Source organism: Bidens hawaiensis, unplaced genomic scaffold (assembly GCF_021521415.1).
Source record: "Bidens hawaiensis isolate Kalapana, Puna unplaced genomic scaffold, B.hawaiensis_p1.1 tig00004833_1, whole genome shotgun sequence".
NCBI classification, from domain to species: domain Eukaryota; kingdom Viridiplantae; phylum Streptophyta; class Magnoliopsida; order Asterales; family Asteraceae; genus Bidens; species Bidens hawaiensis.
The window spans coordinates 70820-91767 of record NW_027504964.1 but is presented as its reverse complement, the minus strand read 5'-3'; the positions used below and the strand labels follow the sequence as shown (position 1 = coordinate 91767).

At 35.4% G+C, this 20948-nt stretch overlaps 3 protein-coding genes across 3 annotated transcripts; 1 reads left to right on the top strand and 2 right to left on the bottom strand.

Moving 5' to 3' along the window:
• Window positions 1–135: 135 nt before the first annotated feature.
• LOC143609568 (very-long-chain 3-oxoacyl-CoA reductase 1-like) lies at window positions 136–2188 on the bottom strand. Its single transcript, XM_077084289.1, has 3 exons — window positions 1549–2188; window positions 876–945; window positions 136–528 (listed from the first exon to the last, which is right to left on the bottom strand). The coding sequence occupies exons 1-3, from the start codon at window positions 1647–1649 to the stop codon at window positions 271–273; spliced, it is 429 nt and encodes a 142-aa protein (XP_076940404.1). The 5' UTR covers window positions 1650–2188; the 3' UTR covers window positions 136–270.
• A 10948-nt stretch (window positions 2189–13136) lies between these two features.
• LOC143609577 (alpha-soluble NSF attachment protein-like) lies at window positions 13137–15208 on the top strand. Its single transcript, XM_077084295.1, has 9 exons — window positions 13137–13281; window positions 13356–13409; window positions 13488–13556; window positions 14073–14152; window positions 14241–14392; window positions 14463–14622; window positions 14700–14747; window positions 14827–14907; window positions 14993–15208. The coding sequence occupies exons 1-9, from the start codon at window positions 13137–13139 to the stop codon at window positions 15071–15073; spliced, it is 870 nt and encodes a 289-aa protein (XP_076940410.1). The 3' UTR covers window positions 15074–15208.
• Window positions 15209–17396: 2188 nt separating this feature from the next.
• Window positions 17397–19600, bottom strand: LOC143609570 (phosphoribosylformylglycinamidine cyclo-ligase, chloroplastic/mitochondrial-like). The gene is made up of 8 exons (XM_077084291.1): window positions 19221–19600; window positions 18650–18744; window positions 18470–18571; window positions 18336–18395; window positions 18058–18230; window positions 17880–17982; window positions 17640–17798; window positions 17397–17558 (listed from the first exon to the last, which is right to left on the bottom strand). The coding sequence occupies exons 1-8, from the start codon at window positions 19546–19548 to the stop codon at window positions 17397–17399; spliced, it is 1182 nt and encodes a 393-aa protein (XP_076940406.1). The 5' UTR covers window positions 19549–19600.
• Window positions 19601–20948: the final 1348 nt, after the last annotated feature.

The window sequence follows — 20948 nt, the reverse complement described above, 5'->3', positions numbered from 1 at the left end:
TCAGAGCAAGCTTCTAGTAGTCAAGCTCATTCAACGATCAATTTCAACTCGAAAATATATTGCTCGTGATCATGTGTCACGGTCCAAATTTCGGTTTCGACTTGAATTAAGCAACAATTTCACAATTAGCAATCAATTTGTTGCTTAAACCGATTCTCATTGTAATCCCTGAGCAATCAGGATAACAGTTCACATACATCCATTGGTTAAAAATACAACATATAAACCTTAAAACAAATTCATCATAATTATTAAACATAAATCAAACATCTACGTATCTTTTTTCCTTGAATCTTTAAGCTGCCCCCTTTTTCTAATCTTGAGGCAGAAGCCTAGGTGCCATGTATCCACCGCAAACTCGGGCAGCGAATACAGCAGACCCCAGATAATAGAGAGTGGCCAGTATGGTGTGCAGCGAGGCTTATGACCCAACCACCGTAGCCCTGCTTTCGCGTACCCAGTTGCTGATGGTACAAAGAAAGATGATCTCTTGATGGACGCCATTTTTGTTGCTACATATAACGGAACCTGCCACCATTTTTCATAACTAAAATCAGAAACATATACCGAAATGCCTATATCTATATGTTCGATGGATATATCAGGTGTGAATGATACCCAAAAAACCGAACTCAACAAGAAAACCAACAGCTGATTTAATGTTTTTGTGAAAACCAAACTTTCGGTTTGGTTTTGCATGTAATTAAAACTAAAATGAACCAAATTTATGGATTTTTATATTAATTTTGAATTTTAAGAAATTTACAAAAATCAGGAAATAGTGTTACTCAAAACTAAAATGAACCAAATGTTCAGTTTTTGGTTCTTTTGAGTCAAAATCGAACACATACACGCCCTAGACATAACATAATTACCTGGCATTGTACATCAATCCCACTGTTCTTGTATTCAACATACAAACACCTCGAGAATTGATCGATATACCTAAATAAACAAATCAAAACATTACATAACTTGTATCAATTAATTTCTAACACGACACAAATCTAACAGGAAAGAAAATTCGCGGGTTTGGGTTTGGTATAAACGTGTTCGGGTCAGTTTCAGGTTAAACTCGTGAACCTGTTTAGTTAAGCGGGTCGGGCTCAGGTCAACTCAAGTTGCTGTGAAAATGTAAATTTAAAGTGTACCAATATGTGAAAACAGTAAATCTAGAAAAATTTTCGGGTCAACCGTGAATAAACGTGTTGTGTTTGCTTTCACGTGTCTGACACGATTTTCAGGTTAAGTTCAGTTTCTGGTTGCGAACCCGTTAAGCGGGGTCGGGTTCAGGTCAACCCAAGCTATTGTAAAAATGTAAAATTTAAAGTACTAATATATGAACAATAAATCTAGGAAAAACTTTCGGGTCAACCCGTGAATATAAGTGTCAGTGTTTGTTCACGTGTCTTACATGAATTTGGGTCTGGGTTGGACCTGCCAAGTGCCAACCAGCCAACACGACCCATTTAACGTGTCGGGTTCATGTCAAACTCATTCAAGCTAATCAAATCTGCCTATAAAAACCGAATTTGATTAAAAACTTACGCTTTTGTCGCAGCATAAACCGCATACAAAGGATCAGAAGGGATAACAATAGCAGCACCAGACCCAATATTGACAATTGCACCTTTTTTCCTCTTCAACATCCCACGCAACACAGCTTGTGTCACTCTAGTAGTCCCTTCAACATTAACCTTAATCAAATTACTCAACAACTCATCATCCACTTCATGGAAAAACCGGGCATACGGGTACGAAATCCCAGCATTATTAATCAAAACCCCAACATCCAACCCCTCAATTGCTTCAGTAATCTTGCCAACACCCTCAGACAAATCACCAGCAAGATCAAAAACAATATTCTTGATCTCGGTTTTCGGGTATTTCGATCGAATATCAGACGAAACCTCTTCGAGCTTATTCGGGTTTCGGCCCACCAGGATTAAGTTAAGACCTTTCTTGGCTAATTCAAAGGCGAAAGCTTTACCGATTCCATCGGTTGAACCGGTGACAAGAGCCCATGATCCGTATTTCTAGATGTTCTTTGGTGGTCTAATGAAATTAGCATATACCCATGTGAGGATTGAGAGTGAAAGCTTGAAGAAAGATATGGAGCCTAATGTGATAAGAATATTGAGCCATAAAGGTTGGGTTTTTAGGGGTTGTAAGAAAGTGAGTTCCATTTTTGTTTTCTGTGATTTGGAGATGAGTTTAAGCGGTGGGTTTTGTAGATGAGATGATATATTCAACTATTTAATATTCATGGTTGGCAGAAGTAGTTAGGAATTAAAAGGATTTGAATATAGGACTCAGTTTACCATAAAGGTGTTGTTTGTTTTTAAAAACAAAAACCGTAAGCAATTTGATTTTATCTGATTTCATGTCTGTAACTGAAGATATGGTCTGAAGGTCTGCAATATGAAAATATAATACTGTTTGTTTTATAAACCGGGTATCGTCTGTATAAGCTGAAAATTAGTTGCCTATCATACATATCACAGTAGATAGAAATTATTTAGCGTCTGTAGACTAGTAAAATAGTTGGTGATGGGCGGTGGACGGTGGGTGGTGGTGGTGATGGACGGTGATGGTGGTGGACGGTGTTGGTGACAGATGGTAGGTGGTGGTGGCGGATGGTGGGTGGTGGTGGTGATGGTGGCGGATGGTAGGTGGGTGGTGGTGGCGGACGGTGGGTGGTGGTAGTGGGCGATGGTTGTGGCCGACGGGTGGTGGTGGTGATGGACGGTGGTGGTGGGTGGTGGATGGTGTTGGTGGCGGAGGGTAGGTGGTGGTGGTGGGTGGGTGGTGGTTGTTGCCGACGGGTGGGTGGTGGTGGTGGGTGGTGGTAGTGGACAGTGGGTGGTGGCGGTGATGGACGGTGGTGGTGGTGGTGGACGGTGGTGGTGGGTGGTGGCGGCGGCGTATGATGGGTGGTGGTGGTGTTGGACATTGGGTGTTAGTAGGATGTTAAGAAGTGTGAAGATGTATGAAGAAGTTAAACAATAGCTTATTTTTTAAGACCATAAAAGCAGTTTGCAGATCTTATTTAAAAAAAAAACAAACAGTCTTCAGAAGCTTATGTCTACACGTCCGCAGACATAAGCCTCCTACAGATGTTTTAAACAAAAACAAACACCACCTAAAAGGATTATGTGTAAGCATTCAGGAAGTTGAAGTAGATGACCAGATTTGCACGTGTCCATGTAGCATGCACTTTGCTAGAAATATATATTTTATGCTCATTCACTCACTTTGTTATAACATATATACTAGATAGAGGTTTTATGAGAGGTTTTGTGTTATGAGGTGTCACGTTGTTATAGGGTTTTTTTATAATGAAAGGGTGTAGTGGATAAAACCCTTCGATCGTTACCCAATTAATGTTGTTTATCTTTCCTTTTTTTCTTTTCTAAATAAAAATAAAAGATTTAATTGGTTGAGTTTGTGAAAAAAAAAACTGATTGCTTGGATGAATAACGGGGAGGCGCTTTGTAGTGCCCGCTATGCGCCCCGGGGGCGGTGTGCCTGGGCGCTGTGAGGACTTTTTGAGTGAGTATAGTGCCCGCTACGCAAGGCCTTAGTGTTGTGGATATTGTGTGTAGATGGGGTAAACACTTTAGATTAAAACGGTCTGTAGTTAATTTGATAATCACTACTATCAACAGTAAGTTAGTTAACTTAGTGTTAATGATTTTCTTCCATCAACAATTAGTTGGTGTTGATGGCATCCTTCTATAAACACTTGATTATTGTTCATGTTTGTGAGAATGTGAGTTGTGACTGACTTAGTACCGATAGTTGATTGCTTTGTCATTATTAATCGCTTAGCTTATATGCTAATGGACCATTTCCTTCATAATGATGTTTCAACCAAGTCGGCAGATCCAGAGCAAGTTCCAAAGGCTTTCAACTACCGAAATCAGTTTTTCACTTATCCCCTTAGGCTCCGACACTCCGTAGATCGCTACCCACTTGGACCCCATGTTTTTATTAGTATGGAAAATCAAATTGTCTTGAATAAGCATGCAATTCACACCTTTTAGTTTGTTACAATGTTTATTCATATTTTTCATTTGTTTCAAGTGAATCCAAAAACACTTGAAGAAACTAAAATAGTTCATATTAGAAACAATGTTAAGTTGTCATATTAATATGTAACTAAAATAAAGTTAGGTAGTTGTTAAAGGTCCCCTCCAATTCCTCTAATAGGCATTTAGAGGGTATGTAAGTTGACATGGTTAGTGGGGGGAAGAAAAAGTGTTTTAGACAAGGTTTTGTTTTTGCAATATGTGAGGGTTTAAATCACGTTGTTGTAAAAATTGTAAAAAGAAAAAGAAGTTTAATTTAAGAGTAATATTAGAGAGTACCAATTTCATTCTCTTGCTATGTTTCAAGAAACCTAATCGGTGATTTTAGATGGTCTTCCACTCTCCGCCGGTGATTCACAATTTGTCATGAAAACGAACCTTGCCTCCGGCGAGTTCTTTACTGGTATGTCGTCTGATTCAACATATTATTTGTAAATTGTGACGATTATTTTGGTTCAAGTGGATGGTGTAGAGTACCAATTTCATTCTCTTGCTATGTGTTTTGGTACTTTGATTATTGGTTGTGTTTATGGAGGGCCGTGGTTTTGGCTGTATGATTTGATTAACAAATAATGATATACGATTTGATTGTTTATTTTATCCACTTCAACATTTAATTTATATGATGTAATTATTTATTTTTGTTGGATTCGATACTTTAGGCTCCCTCTATGGTTGAAATCACACCAAACAATGGCTCAAAGATAATTCGTTTAACCACATTAGATGATATGCATACCAGTTATGAACTAAGCGCACCGAACAACTTAAAGTATGTTCAAAAGGTGACAACTTTAACCTTTTACCTATGAATGAGTCGATTTGGCTTGTGTTTTACATTTTATCTTGAATAAGCAAAACTTAAAATGAAAATGGGTCAAATGGGTTAAAGGTAGTTAGATCCTGTTTTTAACGGGCAATGCACACTAAATTGTTTTTATGAAAGATTTAGGTTACTTTTAACTGTTGTTTATAATTTTGGGTGGGAGTTGATTAAAGCAATAGATGAAGACATGGCATTTGTGTAGGTACACCAGATTTTGATCTCAAATTTGAATTGGTGAACATCTAGGTATCCGCCACTCTCAATATTAATAACATGGAATTAAGGTTACATTTTTCAGTTTATATAGTATGTTGAAGCTTGATTCTTCTAGATGCATTTGATTTATAAGTTATTTCATTTCATTGTCAAATATTCAAACAACCAATGTTTTTTAATGATTCTTCTACCTTGATTCTTTGTTTATTTTGCAATTTTTTTATAATGCCTGCTAGAATGATTGAATTTTTAATGATTCTTTGTTATCTTCAGGCGTTTTTTATTTTCAATTTTTTTTTATAACGCTTGCTAGAATGATTGAATTCTTTGTTATCTTCTACCTCGATTCAGTTTATAATGCTTGCTAGAATGATTGAATTTTTTTGGTTGTTTCAGCCTTCAGGCGTTTCGAATCAGCAAACGATTGATTGTCCGTGCTTTAAAATTTTTATTTTCGGCGATTATGAAACTGGTAAGGCTTTTGTTTTTTGTTATTATTATCGTTTATTGAGATTTTATGATTAGTGATTACATGGTTTGTTTTCCATGAGACATGAAGTCTAAAAATATGACACTTTCACTCAGTTTTTAATTGTTTGTTTTTTATTTTTCTTTTCGAGTGACATTCATCCATATGGAGTAATCGAACTTGAAAGAAAGCTTCTCATGGGCTCTCGAAAAGCCTCCATTAGTATGTCCATTCAGGTAATTTACTTTCATGCTCATTGTTCTTTCTGACACTAACTTCATCAGACCATGCTTGATGTCTTCCTCCGAGTTTGTATGCTTTTTTTTTGTTCCTGATGAAATGATGCTATTTTGTCTATAAAATTAAGTTTCAGTTTCAAGAGAAGATGAAGGGGGTCTTAAGAGAGCTTCCCTATTGAACGCGTTGGTCTAAGTAGCTTCTTTGAAGAGGATGAAAAATATATGGCTTGCAAAGGTTAAAGTGTCACACCCCGACCATGACGGAAACGTCGGGGCGCAACCGATTGTTCATCGCACACGACACTATTAAGTGACAATATTTAATCAACTCATTTAAATTCATAAAAACACAAAGAGTCACATAACTTGTTCATACAATAACCAAATTCAAATCATAGTAAATAATATATTGTTCGTTTTGCTAATATCCTAATAGTCTCGATAAGGTTTTTTTTTCTTCAAGTCTTCGAGTCAACCTAAAGTCAAACCTGTAACATTGCATAAATAGATTTTGTCAACACAAAGGTTGGTGAGCAATTTCATAGTTTTTGAACAATAGATATATAATATGAAATTCCACAACTTGTATACAAAACAATATATAATAGCAACAATTTAGATAAATGAAATCGTTAATAAGAATACATTAACGACACCTTTCTATAAGGGGATGCCAAATATACTAGGATTTTGTATGAAATCGTTAATAAGAATACATTAACGACACCTTTCTATAAGGGGATGCCAGATATACTCGGATTTATGAATCAACCATCCAAAAGCGGTAAACACATTAGCACTTAAACATATAAGCATATAATCACCAAATCGAGCATTTATTTAAGTGAAGTATACAATAAAGTTTGTGGTTTAAGACTCAAGTATAAATCATTTGGATTTGAATAAGTTTGCAATGTCACCCCCAAAATATAAAAGAGTGAAAACGGGGGATGAAAGTACTCACATTCAAGAAATAAACTTGAAAGATTTGATGATTTGGAGATTAACCGGAATGATGAGTTTAACGAACGAAGCCTAAAGGAGAAGAAGTCTTGTATTAGAAAAGTTGTCTTGGAAGTCTTTAAATGAAAATAAATGATAAGAAATATAAACAATTTAAAGTTTAAGGTTTAAAATGTAAATATTTAAGAAATTATAATAATAGTCCTTTAAAAATGTAAGTTTGCTCGAAACCGGGTAAAAGTATCTAGCCCTTAATTTTTCTCAACCTATGTTAAGTAATAAGGTGGATAAAAATGCAAGAAAACAAGTCCCTTTATAATATGGATACTAAAACGGGTTTTAACGAGTGTTCGAGTGGTCGGCTCGGGTCTTGGTGACTTGACCAAACCCAAAGTCAACTTTCCCAAAATAATAAATGTATGAGATAACTCAATAAATCTTAAAGAGACTTAACCAAGTATGTAGTTCTATTGTTTTAGAACTAACAACGTCCGTTAATCGAGTGTTCGGTTTAGTCGGTCCAAACTTTGTTATAAGATCAAGTTGGATTCAACATTCCGAGTACTTTGTGAAAATAATTAAAATCAGTTTATAAAGTATTTTTAAAGAAATATATGAGCTTTAATGGTTAAAGACACACTTGTGTGTCTTAAACGAGTAAACTTGGTTTAGTTCGGTTTGGTTCGGTTTTTTTTTTTATCTTGGAATAAGGCCAAGAATGGTTACCACATGTCCAAACATCATAGAACTTGTAAAATAATTTATAAATAATAATACCAAAGTTTTACATACAAAAAGTCAACAACAAAGTCTTTAAACGAAAGTTCGGTTTTCGGTTCGGATCTTGTTTCGGGATAAGACCGAGGTTAGATTCTACAAACCCATAACCATGGAACTAATTAAAATGATTTTAGAAACTCAAATCTTACATAAAACATGTTTATACAACTATTTAAACAAACTAGTAAACAAGAGTTCGGCTTCCGGTTTGGAGCTATTTACGGAATAACCGAGGCTAGTCTCTACAAACCCATAACCATGGAACTCAAAATGTAAAATAAAACTAAGATGAGCAGAAGTTAAACAAGTATAACTAGTTTTATAGTTAGATGCGGAAAATATATATAATCAAGGACTACTACGAGTCCTCCATGTAGCTTTGTCTTATGGGCCGGACACTTAACCGACGAGACCGGAGAAATGCCCATCGAAGGACAAAGGGTGCTATTATATATATATGTTGTATAACAATCTTCAAGTATAAATAAGTGTTAACAAGTTGATTATAATGTAAGACTATGGTCAGTTTGACTTTGGAAAGTTAAACTGCCAAAAAAAATATGAAGAACACCTTTGAATGCTTGAGAATTGGAAGAGAAAGAGATGAATGAGCAAAGATTAATGAAGGGGATAGGGGTGTATATATAGAGTGGGTTGAAAGGGTCAAGCATGGGGTGTGATATCAAGGTTTGCATGCAAGAGGGGTCAAGACAAGTCACAAAACAACAAAAAAATAAAAAAATAGGCTGCTGGTCTGCTGCTGATCTACTGCTGGTCAGCACGTCGGTTCGCGTCCGGAAGTTCGTTTTTTATGTATCTTGAGCGTTTTAAGTCCGTTTTCGAATCCGTAATAGGGGTTTTTCAAATTAGACAAGCGGGAATGTTTTAGTAACATAAAATCCAATATTTTATATATTTGAAATGTTCGGGATATAAATCGGGTCGGTTTACAACATAAAAACAAATACAAAATAAATACAATTTAACCCGAAATCGAGGATTGTCACATAAAGGTTAATGACCCTTTTGTGTATCATGTAGCTTATTGATTTTTAGCCAATTAGCTTATTTTTTTTGTTTGCTGATTTGGCTAATTTGAATGTATTAAAATAATGCAGATCGTTGTCTGAACCATTTTCTCATATCAACTATATTTTGATATTTCTTTCATGTATTTATAACATGCTTTCCAAAATCATAAATATGCATATCTGTTTACATCTTACTTTATTTGTTATCAATGGTTGATGTCTTATGTTATTGTTAAAGGCTTGGAAAGTAATAATAAATCTCAAATCTTCTCAGCAGGTTATCATCAACTACTATATTTGTTAATTTTTTATATCCATATTCTTGCAATGGAAAATCTCGGGGCAAGTAGCTTAATTTTTTGAAGCCTATCTTTTTTAGGCTCATATTTTACAAACACTTATTTTTTCCTTATTTAGATGTCCAGGGGTAAATTAGAAAGTTTAACTCATTTGAATTTTTTTGTTCGGAAGTCCGGGGTAATGGTCATATGTTTTGAATGGGGCAGTTTGACTTTTTTTTAGTCAACTGATCTACGTAGTGTTTTTTTTATATTTGGAGGTCCAGATTTAATTATTTAGCTAATTGAGTTTAAACTTACCATTGAGTTTTTGGCTTCGAAGTCCCCTGTTTTACCCCCAAAAAGGGGAAGAATGGACTTCATGGCGATGTTTAACTCGCGAACGGCGGTGCGCCAAGTTATGTATTGCACTTTTATTTTCTGACTTTTCTCTTTTTAGATCAAGTCATGAACCATTTCTCTTTGTTGATTTTTTATAGGAGTCATAGCTGGCGCACAAGCTGCTGGCGGCACTGCTGGCGCCGGTGCCAGCGCCGTTGGTTCTGCTCCTGCTCCTGAAAGCGCTGAATCTCCCCTCATCGGGATTACTAAAGAGCAGGAGGCCGTTTTACGCGCCGAACTGGCGGCGTCGAGACCTCCCTCACCTCCTCCTGCGCGCAGCCCTCCTCGCGAGACTGGTTTTGGTTCTTCCAGGTCGCAGGAGAAAAGGCCTGTTTCAGAGGCAGATGAGGATGTTCAACTTGAAGGCTCCGACGGCGGCCGCGCCAGCCCTGCAGCGCCACGAGATTTCGCGGCGCAGTCTTCTCGTGGGGCTAGCGCTGACTTTTCTGCTTGCTCCCCGCAGGTATAAGTTCGTTTTGCTCCGCTGCGCGGACTTCCATATTAGTGTTTTGATGACTTAGATCATTACTTTGTGTTTGCAGAAAGCCGATCACATTTACCGCCCGAGATGGAATATTACTGAGGATAGCTCATTTCAATCCATGGGGGTGTGTGAAGACTTCTGGGCTCACTCCGTGCCTCCAGCTGAAAGGAGGTTTCAGGAGGAGCGCGCCCGCGTGGATTTGCTCAATGACCATCTTTTCGCTGGGTCGGCTTTCTTTGCTGCCTCCCAAGAGCTTCGCTATGATTACGTAAAGGTACGTGATGCTCTTGCGGAAGCCAAGCAAGAGGCTAAAGTATCTGCTTGGAATCTTTCTGATGCTCGAGAGAGAGCTGAGAGACTCCAAGCAGAGCTCAGCGAAAACCGAGCAAGTGCCAACGCTGCCTTTGTGAAGCGCGGGCATGAGCTATAGGCTGCGCGGGAGAAGCTACAGGCGGCCGAGGCGGACGCGGCCAAGTACGCGCGTAGGTTTTGGCTTTGTGCCTTCATAATATCTTGATTTCAAGCCTCTTGTCTATATCTTGTGGGTTGACCCGTCTCGCTCGGTGTTGAGGCGGGTACATACCTCTTCAATGGTAGATATGAAGCTGTTACACTCCTTGATTACGAGAGGTAGGTTTTTTTAGTTGTATCATTGTAAATATTATATATTGCATTTCTTTTATATAAACTATTAAGTTAAGTTGAACTTTGTTTATAACTACACATATTTAACTTAATGATGAAAAATAACATGGTTTGATTAATTATTGATGTGTGTAGTTGTAATTAAGTTTGGAAGGTGTTGTTTAAGGATCAATATGAAGGTAATTGATGTTTACGGATCTCTTCAATTCAATGTTTTGCTGATTTGAATTAGTGTGTTATTAATAGTTGTTTTGATTTGCATAGATGCTCAGATCTGTTTACTGCTGCAATATTCACTGGCTCTGAGGTGTGTATTAACAAAGCTTTTGTTTTTCTGAGAATTTGTTATTATGTTACCGAAAGTGTGAAATAATTATCATATGAGGAATGATGATGCACCCCTTGCTCAATTTGCTGTTGCTTTCAATGGAGCCGCATGGACCGATCTAGATTTCATGTTTCGGGTCGGCTAATCTGGCCCGATCATGTTCGGGCTGATCAGTTTCTCCAATTCAATCTTATATGTTCTATTTGTATCAATATGACATAAGAGAGCAACGACTAAGGTTTGTAGATACCGGCTCTTCAAGCTCTTATTCTTATAAGGAGGTATCCTTTATACACTTTCTTTATTCTAAATAATATGCTTGCTCTCCCTTCTCCCGAAGTTACGGGGTCATTTTGCCGAGTTCCTTCGACATGGTTCTCTCAAGCGCCCTAGTATATTCTACTTGTTCACCTGTGTCGGTTTGGGGTACGGTCAGTTCACCGGGAGGATCGCCCTCCCAATTCGAAGTTTTTTCCTGGAAGTTTCAATCTTGTTGACTATGACAATAGTCACGACTATAAACAGACTCGCGACTATGGCAGGTCGGTACGCTCTGCTCTCTCGCGACCCCTACTCTAATCAAAAGACTAAAGGCCCGATTCAAAGGGCGAGCACATGTTACTTTATACATATACATGACCGCACTAACACAGTTACTTATTGGTTGCACAGATGAATGACATTATCCACCAATGTTGAGTTACTGCAAAGAAACTTATTATTTTTCAAGTTCAGGTCCTGAATCAACATGGATGATATATAGCAAAACAGCTTTCTGTCATTCGATTATTGGGTACTTAATTTGAACCGGCTTATGCGCTTTTCTTTCACTTTACCAGAAAATGACATTGTAAAAACATTGGTAACTTGCAGTTAAAAAGGATGATAATGGTTTTGACTTGCATCACTCTGCATCATTTATGAGACACCAGAAGAACTAAGAAAAGTAATTGACAAAACCAATAATGTAGTCGCATAAATTTTGAGGAAAAAACCTTGTCTGGCTTGTGAATGTAAAAATGGAAACTTGGACAAATAGAGGACTTAATCCACACACATATTTACAATGAGTTTGAATAAAGAGAGAGAGAGAGAGAGAGAGAGAGAGATTATAGTGGGTTATAGTTTTATTTATACTTAAATATTTTTTTATGAGGGTGAAATAACCAAACTTGGGATACCGGTTGCGAATTGTTCGGTTCGATATCAAAAACTCAAAACTTTGTACTGATTTGGAAACTTCGTACTGATTTGGTACTGATGGTAGCAAATTGGTCAAATACATATTCACAATAAAATAAAAAAAGGTCTGAATAAACCCGCGTAACACGCGGGCTAAAAGCTAGCTGATTAATAAACCAGGCATCATTCAACTCAGCACCTAGGGAGGTCAATTATGTCGTGTTGGCAAGTTGATGGGTTAACGGGTTACGGGTTGACAAGTTGAAATATGTCCGACCCATATTATTATTTGTGACAATAATTTAAAGAAAATTTTCTTTAATAATTTTGTATTAACAACGTAATATTAAATAGTCTAACCGAATATGATAATGTTAAGATTTATGAAAAGAACGAGTGATTTCAGTCACCAGTGAAACTGCCACATACGGGCGACAAAAATCAGATCATTAACTGAATTGAACCGAAAACCGACAAAATCAAACCAAAATATACCAAGTTAACCAAAAAGAGGTTATCGTCTATCTTTTCACCCTCAGCTAACCAAATCAACCAAACCATTCGTATTTTCATATATCTCTAGCTTCTATACCTCAATTTCATATATTTCACGTTTTATACCACCATTTAATGTATTTATACCGTAATTTCATGTATTTATATCTTCATTTCATATATTTATACATTACTTTCACGCATTCATGCATCCATTTCATTAAATAAAAAATTTTAGCCAAAATTTAATTTTGATTATAAACAGAAAACTAACCGAATGATTAATCAAACACCGATTGGTTAATTCAGTTGAGACGAATACCCCTATCGCCACAAATTGTTCTAAAAATATGGCGGTAAAGCTATACCAACCACTAACGGTCTGAAAATCCAGTTTTTCTGATCTTAATATATTAAATTAACCCGTATTCTTCCAATTCTTGATTCATTCATTCTCTTATATTTGTTTTATTAGGTCCATTTAGGTCTTAGTTTTCAACATTATTATTATTATTATTATTATCCATTCATTGATTCTTTGCCAGTACATCTCTTCATTGCTTTCGAATTTTCGATTAATCCCGGCGTAAATTTTCGGTGCATTGTTTTTGTTTGCCAAAATTTGAGGGTTTTATTGTCCATTGATTCTGTAATATTATCTGTTTTCCATTCATGGGTGTACATTAATTTAGATTGTAAAGATAATAATGTCTGATCAAATTGCGAAAGGCGAAGAATTCGAAAAACAGGGTGATAAAAAGCTTAAAGGCTGGTCTTTCTTCGGTTCCAAACATGAAGATGCAGCCGATTTATACGAAAAGGCTGCTAATTTTTATAAACTCGGAAAGTCTTGTAAGTTTAACGATTCGGGCTTTCATTATCATGCATTAGGAATTTAGGATACTTAATTTGATGCATTTTTGTAGGGGATCAAGCGGGGGCGGTATATGTCAAATTGGCCGAGTGTTTTGTAAAGGCAAGTGATTGACGATTCGATAATTTGTTTGTTAAAGTGCTGTATTTATTTATTTTATTGATTGTGTTTTTTTTGCAGTTAGATAGCAAACATGAAGCTGCAAATGCTTATGCTGATGCAGGTCATTGCTATAAGAAAACGAACTCGTCAGGTATCCGTCTTTTCCCCGAATTCAGCTCGTTTAACTTACGAGAGCTCGAGCTCAAGCTCGACTCGCTTCGAGCTCTATTTCTAAAGCTCGAGCTCGGCTTGTTTGTTATTTATTAATTAATTTATATGAATTTTTAGTTTTCTTTATTTAAATTTTAATTGTAGTTTTTGGATATAACATCATTTATATTATTTACTTAGTTTTTATAATAACTTTTAACATTATAAAACTTATAATAAAAATATATATATAATTAAATAAAGATTATATAAATTATAGGCTCGTTTAGGCTCGTGAGCCGGCATGAGCTTGATAAGTAAAGCTTGGGCTTGGGCTCGTTTACGCTCATTTACTAAACAAGCTTATTTTATGGTTCGAGCTTGTTTAAGCTCGGGTTGATTAGAGCTTTTAGCGACCCGATTTCGATTAGCTCATGAACGCCTAGGTTCGTTTGCACTGCCACTCACCATTCGTTTTAAGGTTGTTTATCTTCACACTGTTTGTTCTAATTGGCAGAATGCATATCTCGCCTCGAGCAATCATTAGATTTATTTATGGAAATTGGGCGGCTCCAAATGTCAGCAAGGTACTGCAAGGTACAATTCTGAAACTCTTGCTTGGACTGCGAGATTAGTTACGACTATAAAAATTGAATCTTGACAAATTGGTATGATTATCATGCAGGAAATAGCCGAGTTATATGAACAGGAACAAAACCTGGAGAAAGCTATGGTTTATTTCGACAAAGCAGCAGACCTTTATCAAGGAGAAGAAGTCAACAGTCATGCAAATCAATGCAGGCTCAAAATTGCACAATATGCTGCTGAACTGGAACAGTAAGTGGATTCAACCGTCTTCTGCATGCATACTCAAATGCGCTTTTATAATATGCAAAATATGTGATAGGTATCCGAAAGCAATTGAGATTTATGAAGATATAGCAAGACATGCACTTAATAATAATCTGCTTAAATATGGAGTTAGAGGGCATCTACTCAATGCTGGTATTTGCCAACTCTGTAAGGGTGACGTTGTTGCGATCACAAACGCGTTGGAAAAATATGAGGTTCGTTAATAGATGTTAGTTTTATTATATATGGAGTTAGGGGGCATATTATTCTGAATATGCGTACGTTTTTACAGGATATGGATCCAACTTTTTCAGGATCACGTGAATACAGATTGCTGAAGGTATGTTTTTTTTAAACGACTCGTTTCAGTTCGAATCTGTTTTGGTCAGAACTCGTTTGACTCGATTCTTGTGTGACAGGATTTGGCTGCTTCAGTTGATGAGGAAGATGTTGAGAAGTATACGGATGCAATTAAGGAATTCGATAGCATAACTAAGCTGGTAAGTTATCAACTTCCACCGATTAAATTTTTTGACTTTGACTTTGACTTTGACGTCTAAGAGGGCGTGTGATATTTGGTGACAGGATGCACAAAAGACAACCCTTTTGTTGAGAGTTAAGGAAATGCTGAAGGCTAAAGAGATGGAGGAAGATGATCTTACTTGACTTCTTTTTCTTGAAACAGATATGTTCAATTCATTGTTAATTACCGGTTGCATTGTTATTGCCTCGTTGCAGCCGTGTTAATAGTCTATGCTTATATTCCCTTGAATTTGGGACATGTCAATTTGAAGATTTCATCATATCTCCAATTTTATGACACAATTTTTGGGGACAAAAATTGGTTATGCATATATGTTTTAAGTCCATTAACCATGGGTACTATACTATTTAAAAAAGAGATAAAAAAATAAAAAAAAATTGATTTTTTTAATAAATATATTATAATGATAATGCGAGTTAAAGGATCATGCTACTATAAAGCAACCGTGTTACAAAAAAGTTATATGTATCAATCAAATAATTTTAAATAATTAGCAGTAATGACTGGCCCACGACTCTATGGCGAAGCATAGCATGTACCCCCATAGTTATTAATAATAAACTCACTAATTGGTCCCAAACCTTATTAAACTCAGCACCCCCTAACACCACAGCTATGAGATGGGCATGATGTGTTTGACTTCTAATAATCAAAGCATAAAGGCATTCAAAATAACTGGATATTGTCTTCTATGGTGAATTCAAACTAATAAATGTCATGCATCTAGAAGTTCTTCTCAGGCCCATCACATGAGATGTAAATCTATTTAAACGAGTTTACAACTTTCGCTTAGTTTATTTTAAATGAAATGGTTTTGTCTCATTAGTCTGGTAAAAACATTTGTATAAAAGCCCATATTTTTTATAGTTACTATGCCCATATTTTTTATAAGCAAACTTATACTTTTGAAGTAGTTTCTACATAGATGCAAGACGAGATGATAAAACACGAGCCCTAGCCTTGCGCGCGGCCGATTTATAAAAGCCCGCCCACCAGAAACATTTACTCATTGAATATATGTATACATTGGTGAATACACTATGTATGTATTGTATCATTAGAATTATAGTGTGTGTATTCATCAATGTATATAAATATATGTACAACCATCAAAATTTTATTATATATTTACTAGAAAATAAAATGATCCCTAAATATTTAGTAGTTTTTAAACTCTATCCTATATATATACAAAGGTGGGTTCAAATAAGAACCACTAAATATTTAAGAACCAATAGAGACCATTTTATTCACTCTTGCATACATGTATTTACCTATAAATACACTATTTATTGATTCATTAATATTTTTATTATAGCATTTGGTCATTTGCATCTGTCTGCTTTCAACTTACTGTTTTCTCTAAAAAGAGCAATATATGTTGTGATAATATTATTTTTGTAATCTTAACAAACACACTAAATATTTACAATTTACTAGTTTCTTTTATGAAAAATGAACAAAAACGTATTTACCGCTAATGAAAATCATAAATGCAATACTGCATACCGGATCTTCAACTTCTGAATCTTGTATCTGATATCTCTAATGTCTCATGTAATCCTGCTTGTTATCTATCTTATAATCCATTCTGCCTTGTTATCTTTAATTTCAGTTTCCAACTTAGAAACCTTATTTTGCTTTCTTCTTTGACTTTTTCATACATGCTTGGAATTGAATCATCCCTCTCTCACTATATAACACACATGCATATTTTTAAATATTTTATCAAAATAAATAAATAAATATATATATATATATATATATATATATATATATATATATTGCTTTTGTATGCAATGAATTTATGTTTAAATCATGTAACCGTTTCTTTTATTCAATAAATTTAATTGTTTCAATACTTCAAGTATCTAGCTACATTCGTGTCTATTACTCTAGTTAGTTATAACTTACAAGACACATGGGCAAAAGATAAATTATGCAATAAAAGGTTTCTTTACGTGGCTGAATAAACAATTGTTTTTGACACCCACAACATCTTGTTTTTGGATTATAATCTTGCAGGGAAGAAAAAAAACACTTGTTAACAAATCTCAATTTTTTAATAAAATCACACAGGTTCTAAAGCTAGTTAAATATATTATAGTATATATAAAAAAACATACCTAAAATAAATATAAAAACAATTACTGATGTATAGACAAGCAAAACTTGATCTTGAATTACTAACGAGCCAAGCTAGAGCTTTAGAAAATAAAGCTCAAAATGAGCCGAGCTCGAGTTCGAGTAAGTTAAAGAGTTGAGCTCGACTTGCCTCGACTCAATTACATTAGTTTAAGATTTGGTATTAAACACAGCTAAAATACACTCGAAGTAAAACTCTGGAAGTGACAAAATTCTCCAACAAAACATTTACTGTGTAGGATGCCCAACAAACAACACAATTTTTTGTGACTAAACCTCGTACCTCCTCAAATGAGGCTATTATTGGTAGCTTACACCATCACCACTTATGACTTCACCAATACGGTATGCTATCTCGCCTTCACTAAGTATCCTTTCGGCCGCCTCTTTGCTAGCAACCAAAACCATCCCGATTCCCATATTAAACGTACGCTTCATTTCACCATCTTCAATATTTCCAGCCTGGAAAAAAAACCACCAACGAAAAAGTTAATTTAAAAAAAAACAAAGCATGTTAGGAGTTCCAGGTCATTTCAACTGCACCTTTTGGATCCACTTGAAAACAGGAGGAACGGGCCACGAGTTGTTATAAATGCGTGCCCCGAGTCCTTGAGGGAAAACACGAGGGATATTATCTGTAAAACCACCACCCGTTATGTGGGCGATTCCCTTAATGCCTCCTTTGCTGATAATATCGAGCACCTAAATTAACACGATTGAAAATTGAGAAAAAATAAATAAATAAATATTAAAAAAACAAGATAGCACAAACACGATAATAACCTGTTTAACATAAATTACAGTCGGCGCCATTAAAGCTTCACCTAGTGTAACTGATTCACCGGGGAGTTTGTCCTTCAATGAAAGTCCACTTTTAGCTAAAACCCTATAAACAACATTTAGTCTAACATAAATTAGTATTCATATAAAGGAGATTAAACTAGTTAAACGAGCGGTTAACCTTCTAACAAGAGAGAAACCGTTTGAGTGACCTCCACTGGACGGCAGGCCAATAATAACATCTCCAACCGAAATGTTTTTCCCATTTATAACTGATTCTTTTTTCACAATTCCGACCGCAAAACCACTAAGATCATATTCACCATTTGCATAAAAATCTGGCATCTCTGCTGTCTGAAAACAAGAAAAACATAATTTACAAAAAAATACCCTTTTTGACCCGTTTTGTTACATCTAAAATAAAGAGTATTAATCATTAGGAAGATAGTATAATATTACCTCTCCTCCAAGAAGAGCACAATCAGATTGTTGGCAGCCATCAACTATTCCTTTTATAACCTGAAAACAAAAGGAAGAATTGAGTTGAATAATTTGTGTTAAAACCACAATTATTAGTTTTTAACCATAACTACCTTTTCAGCAAGATCAACATCAAGGTGGCTTGTAGCATAGTAATCAAGAAAGAATAAAGGTTTTGCTCCAGAAGTGATAATGTCATTCACACTCATTGCAACCTAAATATGATCTTTATTACGAAAATGGTACGTGCATATATATATATAAAATTATAATAGATGTAAATTCTATCATACCAGATCAATACCAATAGTATCATGGATCCCAGTCTCGAATGCCAGCTTCAGTTTGGTTCCTACACCATCTGTACCAGCTACAAGATATGAATCACCTGCTCACAAAGATGAAAACTGTTACTCAGAGTCGTACAAAAGTTGCATTTTTGGTCCCTATGGTATGCTGTGATTACAAGCACATTCCCTATAATTCATTCACTATGGTATTCAAAACTCTATATAACATGACCAAAATACTCTCATCCTCATCAGTCTAAGAAGTTCCTTCCAAATTCATGAATTTAAGTTTGAAGAAGAGGAAATTCATAGGTTGAAGAAACGAGGGTAATTTGGTCATTTTTAAGAGGGATAAAGTCATTAAAGGTTTGTATACCACGGTGACCAGTTTTCTTAATAAATTTTGTAACTTTAACCACACCACGTGGACAAAAATATTAGTTATACTATAAAAAATTAAAATGTGATCTAGTGAATACAGATTACCATGTCAAATATAAAGGCCAAAACTTTATAAAAATAAAGAAAAGAGTTCACAGAAAAAGTAAAATTTTTGATAATTAGTGAGCCATACCGAGAGGAAATAGTCCACCGAACCCTCCAATCCCGGGTGCCATTTTTGCAATTCTTCTAACAAGCTCAGAGCCAGCATCTATGTCAACACCGGCCTCTTTATACGTAAGACCTTCCCCATGGTTGCTACTAGCCAAACATACAATTCTGTTTTTCGAACAGTTTTTGGCCTCAAGTTTCCTTGAATTGAGTGATAATGGTGTGTGCCTATTAGAAAAGCAATAAAACTTGCATGCTCTTGCAGAAACAGAAGTATTAGGCTTCTGACAATAGGGGCTAATGGCATACTTAGAAGTTTCTAGATGCGCTCCGACAGTAGTAGTATTCATGATGTCCAAAGATGTTCTTTGAAACAATTTGAATAAGTTTGAATTGGTTAATGGTCAAACCCCTGCACAAAAAGTCAAACAGGTCAAATTTAACATCAAAATCAACATGATTACTTTAGTTGTTCAAGAAACATTACATGATTACAGAAAGTATATTCAACTCGTAAGTAACAATATATATATAGTAAGTTAGTAACACTTTTGATACTTGATGTTTAAGATAATTCATATAATTTTGGAACCTGAAAAGAATTTAATTTGACTTTGACCTCAAAAGTCAAAGCGTGTAAATGACTCTAATCAGTTAATGTGGAAAAATATTGGATATCGGTCAATTAAGATATCGGTAATTTTAATATCATGTAAAACTCATATATATAGCAATTTAACACTAATAATTCAGTATACTCTTCTACCATTAACAAATTAACCTTATGCAACTTGCAAAACACGAACAATCGTAGCAACTAGGAACTGATGAGGACTTAAAACACTAACGTTGAATACTAAAATTTGATAATTAAGACTTAAAACAGTGATATTGGTCCAATATCAGTCAAAATCAATGATATTATCTGTACTGATATTCAGACCGATATGTTACCAAGGGACCGAAAACGATATATCTGCGGTATCGACTACATAGAAATGACTAATTAACCAGATCATCCATTCAGTTATGTGAATTACTAAATTTAATCAATAAATACATATCAAAATTGAAATATCATGTAAACCATCTTTGAAGTTTTCTAATGTAGACCATGTGGCATTTCTACAAACACCTGGTGTGCAACGGAAAAATTAAACGAAATTTAGGGTTTTGTTAAAGACAAATCAAGTGTTAACAGCTAAGAGATGAGATAATCAAATTAAACACAGAAAGTATGTAACAAAGTCTTCATCACAGATTGACAGTGAGTAAAGCAACAGCCGTGTGTGTATGATTTGAAGTAACGTAACACATAGTTAGTGAGTGAGTTAACGAATAAGAAACTTACCACCTCGATGGCTAAGACTCGCCGTGAAAAGTGAAGAACGAACGACTACTGTGGTGTGGTGTGGTGTGGTGTGCTGTGGTGCGGCGCAGGTTAGAGCTTTAGTTTTGTTCGGTGGGTGGGCCTGTTCGAGCTCATTAGGTCTAATTAGTGGGTAATGGGCTCAACATTTTAGTAAATAGTTATCACCCGTCCGATATTTCACATTAATTGGTTTCCAAATTTCAAGATGATGTTTTAGAGTTTTTTTATCATAGTTAGGATACGAGTTTACGAGTTGATTGATGTAAAACGTATTTTGAAACGATGCTCTAAATGATGAAACGGTGCTTTAATTCGGGTGTTTTTACTTACAATTAATAAAAAAAATTAAAAAAAAAACAAGCCGTTTGAAGCACCATT